The sequence below is a fragment of the Sinocyclocheilus grahami genome, unplaced genomic scaffold (genome assembly GCF_001515645.1).
Source record: "Sinocyclocheilus grahami isolate Dianchi unplaced genomic scaffold, SAMN03320097.WGS_v1.1 scaffold671.1, whole genome shotgun sequence".
Lineage (NCBI taxonomy): Eukaryota > Metazoa > Chordata > Actinopteri > Cypriniformes > Cyprinidae > Sinocyclocheilus > Sinocyclocheilus grahami.
In genome coordinates, this window is record NW_015505850.1 from 110,208 (window position 1) to 115,561 (window position 5,354).

Genomic DNA, 5,354 nt, shown 5'->3' on the forward strand with positions numbered 1-5,354 from the left:
TATATATATATATTGACATACACACACACACAAAATCCAGTCACTATTCAGTAAGAGAAAAGTCCCTTGTAGACAGTCTCTGCAAAAAGAAGAAGTCTGTTAGCTGAGAGTATTTTAAGGAGATAAAATACCAGGCTGAATCAATATCAAAAATTGTGCAACACAAATACAATTTAATTGCAGATGTAACACATTCTTGTTAAAGCACAGAAGCTCTTCTATCCCTTAACAATGCATAATCCAATTTGATTCCCACAGTGAAACCAAGCCTTGTGGCAGTAAAAGTAGTAGAGACACACAAGACAAGATGAGTATCACAATACAAAATCATTAGATTCTGTCACTTTCAAATGTGTTTGAATTTCATAGATGGGACTTCACAATTTACATAAATATAAATATACTATTAACCTTCTTATGACACATACCGTGAGCAATTTTTCATTCTTATAACATGATCCAATCCTCCTCCAAACAACCACACGTTAAAAACAAACGCACAAGCACAACATTCATTCCTTTCAGCTCTACTCTATCGAGATAAAACAAAGTATATAAACTGAACTGGGAGGTGCTCACTGGATAAATATGACTATGAATGCCTCAGAATATGTGAATGTTTTTACAGAAAGTGAGTGATGTGATTAATTTCTATTGTAATTTTGTGACATTTTACTTTAAATGTATACGAGATGGTGAGTTAAGGCAGGTGTAAAACGTAACCACAGTTAGTTTCCATAAGCCATTTGGATAAAAATTTATATTCATTTGAAGACGTTCTGGTTTTAAATAAACCGGACCTCTTTCCGAGGTTTGGCAACTTAAAAACATCTACTTCTTTTGTCTTAATCATTCATACGAATCACTTTTACATCCCCGTCCATCCATTTTCAGGTTTCCATGTTTGAGTGTCTCTTTACATCGACAAAGTGATCACTGTTCCTCAAGCCACGATGGCTTGTCAGAACCCGGTGGCTTCAATTTCACATTGAACTGTCTGAGAGTCTGTTCCAGCTGCTGCTGGTTTCCAGCGAAATACGCAGAGACAGCATTATGAAACAGTAGGAGCTGTTTGTGCATCACCTTTACCTGGAAATCAACATACACAAAACTATTGACAAAACTCAGTAATATCTTTGACTCATGAAATAAAACAGGTGAACAACATGGTACCTTATTCTCCTCCAAGAACTTGAGTTTGATGCTGACATCACTGTGCAGTCGTTCATACTTGTCTTTATGGATTTGGTACTGCTGTTGAGCCATCTCAATGCGCACCATGGCTGCAGCATCCCGCGGACCCACGCTCAACTCCTCCAGGTCGGTCCTGTAGGCATCAAACTCCAGTCTGTAACAATAGCACCAGTACTCATTAGTATAAACTGATTCAATAAACCTACTGTATATAACTAATCCTAGGATAAAAAAAAGAAAATAAATTCCAGGAAACCTCCTAGACATACAGCTGTGAATCCTTTGATATCATTAATTAGAGCTGTCAGATTAAGTTGCTGTGAAAATGAAAATTGTCATTTACTCGTCACGTTGATACAAACTTGTATGACTTTTTCTACTGGGAAACATAACAAGAATCATAAGCTCACAGTTTTCCACTGTGTGGACCAAAAATACATTTCTTAAAATACATTCCTTTATGGTCCACAAAATAAAGAAAGTGATAAAGGTTCAGAGCGACATGAGAATGAGTAAATGAAGACCTAATTTTAATCTTTGGGTGAACAATCCCTTTGAATTTTTATTCAAATTATACAAATAAATTATACAAAATTAAACACACACACACACACACACACAAGCCACCCTGATCCATTAAACTGCTTTTACCTTGACAGGTTAAAATGTGATTCTTATGATGCATGTTGTTAAAAAAAAGAAAAGAACAAGAGATGAATCAGCCTGAATGTGTTGTGCGTGAATGACGACTTCAGACAGATTGACAAACTCATTGCAAAACAAATTCCAGTGATATGCTTATGTTAAATGATGTTGAAATAAAGCAATGCATTGACTTGTTAAGCCCTTTTTTGTAATATACATTCAATGATATACTTGTCTTCTGCAATAAATGTAAAAAGTCTTTGACCCATCTTCATTTGTGGGTTTTCTTAGCAATCATATACTGTATATATATATATATATATGTTGTGATGTCATGCTAATTTGACTGATCAACCTGTATATCGTGTAATTAATTTGTGAACTTTTTGTCAGTCCTAATCTAAACTTGTTTAAGGAGCTATTAACACATTACTCATGTAACATGTAACTCATTAACATCAAACCTCTGATACCTTGCACTCTCATATATCTTGATGGTCATGAGTGTGTCCTCCATGGTTTTGTTGACTAGTGTATTAATGCTGGACACAAAGAAATTGATGGCACCCAGGAGCGTCTCTCCATTCTTGCATAGCAGTCTTTGCGTCTCTGCATTATAGCCAAACTCATCCTGAAAAATTCAAATGAAGTTTAAATTAAGGCTAACATTATTTATAAAGCTATTAAACTATCAAATAGAGTAAAGGCATATTAGATGGTTATATTAAAATTGTCACTAAATTAGGAAACCACTGCACCAAAACTACTAATACTGTATTTTAGTGGAACTCAAATTTTCAAACATTCTGAGAAAAATGTATAGTCTGGAATGTAATGAAAGCAAAATCTACTCTAGATTAATGTTTTAGTTCAAATTCAATCCATTTAACCATGAAATAAAATCATTTTATGAAAAATACAAAATATAGGTAAATTGTAACAGATAAGCACAGTCCTGCAACGGAACAGTGGATATCATTTTGGACAGTACGTTTTTTTTTTCTTTTTGCCATGCCGGAAAAAATACATATAAGGAAAGTGTTTTTAATTCGTTCTATTGTAAAAATCATTTAAAAATGGTACACTATGTTAAGATTCATTGTTGGTATGTAACCAAATATAAATTCGCCCAACACTGCAGCCACAGAGCAGGGACAGAAAATTATTAGTACCTGCAATTCTGGTGATTTCTGGCTAAGATCAGCAAAGGTGTCTCCAAGAGCCTGCTGAGTCTGCACCATGTTGTAGAAGTGGTTGGTGAGCTCACGTGCTAGTCTCAGAATATGCTCGTACTTCATTTTAGTCTCTCTTAGCACATCAATCTGAGCCTCAAGCTCCATGTCCACAGTCTTCGTTCCACGACCGAAGTGCTCCGAAAACATCTGTTTTGTGCACTGGTAAAGAAAGGACAGCAAGAGATACATATGAATCCCTTCATAGTAGTGTTGGGTTCGAGTCCACCTAAGTCGAGTCCGAGTCTTTAACCAATCGAGTCCGAGACAAGTCTGAGTCCAAAATGGGCCGAGTCGAACTCAAGTCCGAGTCCCAAACAGCCGAGTCCTAGTCCAATGAAACTCTATTATTTATTAGTATCTTAACATTGTTTTAACCTTTACAACTAGAAAAACGCAATGTAACAAAAGCAAACCTATATTGCATCTTGCCATTTTGATTTTCGATTAATAATTAGTGTTCTGCTTTGCTTAGCAAACTTAAAGTCATGTAACAGAAGTTATGGCTGAATTAATTTATGTATTGTGACATATTTTAGAGTGAAAAGGGTTTTAGAATGTGAAAAATTAGGGCGGGACTTGACTTTATTCATCAAGTAAATATATAAATTCAAGGGTTGGGGGTAAAGGAGTAGGTGAATGGGAGCTTAAGAGGAGAAAATGCACCTTTTATCTCGATTAAAAAAACAAGCTTTATATTATTTTTTACGATTTTTAATGAAATATGAATTTTGAATAATAACCTTTACAACTAGAAAAACGCAATGTAACAAAAGCAAACCTATATTGCATCTTGCCATTTTGATTTTCGATTAATAATTAGTGTTCTGCTTTGCTTAGCAAACTTAAAGTCATGTAACAGAAGTTATGGCTGAATTAATTTATGTATTGTGACATATTTTAGAGTGAAAAGGGTTTTAGAATGTGAAAAATTAGGGCGGGACTTGACTTTATTCATCAAGTAAATATATAAATTCAAGGGTTGGGGGTAAAGGAGTAGGTGAATGGGAGCTTAAGAGGAGAAAATGCACCTTTTATCTCGATTAAAAAAACAAGCTTTATATTATTTTTTACGATTTTTAATGAAATATGAATTTTGAATGATCAAGATTAGTTTGTGTCTGCTTATTCTATTCATCAGCGTTTGAACCATTAAAGAAGAAACTGCATTTTAATTTCTAGGTAAAAAAAAAACAAAACGAAAAATAAATGGACGCCAAAGTACACGGACTCCTTAGACAGGGCATTTTGAATTTTTTCTTGGATGAAAATGAGGCTGTGAGGGATAAACCTAATCTGTACAATGGCACACACGGTGTATAAAAGCTCTACACTTTCCATAAGTCACAGGCTCAAATATTTTGACACATCTGTATTTCTCTCAACTGTTCAAGTTCACTTAAAGGTGAAGCCCTGAAATGCTTAGAAACACGCAGCGTTACTCTTATGTGTTGACGTCATTTTAACTGAAACAGGAAGACAGGGCGGGACATATCAAGCAGCCCCGCCCCTTTTTAAAATAGCCAATAGCGTTCGTTCATATCACAGCTTGGGCTAGAGCCGTTCAGAGCCATTGAGCCCAATAAAGCCGTATTGGACAGGTTATGCCAGCCACAATCTCATCCATATTGCTATAAAATATAGCATTCTGTGTAGAATTCAAATAGCTCCGATACATTTTGTGGTCTGCGCTGACTCGCGCATGTGATCCGCTCGTGCTATCGTTTTATCTGGAGCAGAGTGTGTGTGCGGTGCGGTGGTTAGCGTGACACAGCACTAAACCAGACTTATTTTTTATTTCTTATGAACCTTGTGTGTAATCAGACCAATAGATGGGCGAGACGTCATGGTCGGGTGACGTAGTGACCAGGAAGCTATAAAAGCATGTGCGGTGAGACCAGCTGTATCTAACTTCTCATAGTCAGAAAATACTTCATTTTATTCCTCAGAATTAAATGCATTCAACAAACAGAGGGGTAAATACGGTCAGGTGAGTAAGATTTACATCGAAATCGAATGACGTAATATACGCGTGCCTCACACCAACAACATCAATCTCCTCAGAAAAAGATGGCCGCATCAGCAAGCTCTCACTCAGGGGGAAGAACCGCAGCGCGGGCTTCCAGCCTCGAGAACAAGCTTTAGATCTAGGGAACACGGGTGGAGATAGGACGAGCCGTCTACATTCCCTCCACCGGATCCATACGCGAAACCCACGAGCACAGCCGCCGCTCCGCCTCGGCGAAAGCGGGACCGGCGCCGGGCGCAACGCTAGTGAAAGCT

At 36.9% G+C, this 5,354-nt stretch overlaps 1 protein-coding gene across 4 annotated transcripts in view; it reads right to left on the reverse strand.

The window, feature by feature from the left end:
- Positions 1–49: 49 nt before the first annotated feature.
- LOC107559011 (arfaptin-2-like) overlaps positions 50–5,354 on the reverse strand; it is a 12,218-nt gene continuing 6,913 nt past the window's right edge. For 2 of the 4 annotated variants that reach the window (XM_016242718.1, XM_016242717.1), the window contains 4 exons: positions 3,012–3,233; positions 2,313–2,470; positions 1,174–1,348; positions 50–1,089 (listed from right to left, as the gene is read on the reverse strand). In XM_016242718.1, coding sequence (XP_016098204.1) covers positions 934–1,089; positions 1,174–1,348; positions 2,313–2,470; positions 3,012–3,233 — 711 coding nt within the window. In that variant the 3' untranslated portion in view covers positions 50–933. The remainder of the gene's footprint in view (positions 1,090–1,173; positions 1,349–2,312; positions 2,471–3,011; positions 3,234–5,354) is intronic. The other 2 variants (XM_016242720.1, XM_016242719.1) reach the window with 1 other exon arrangement.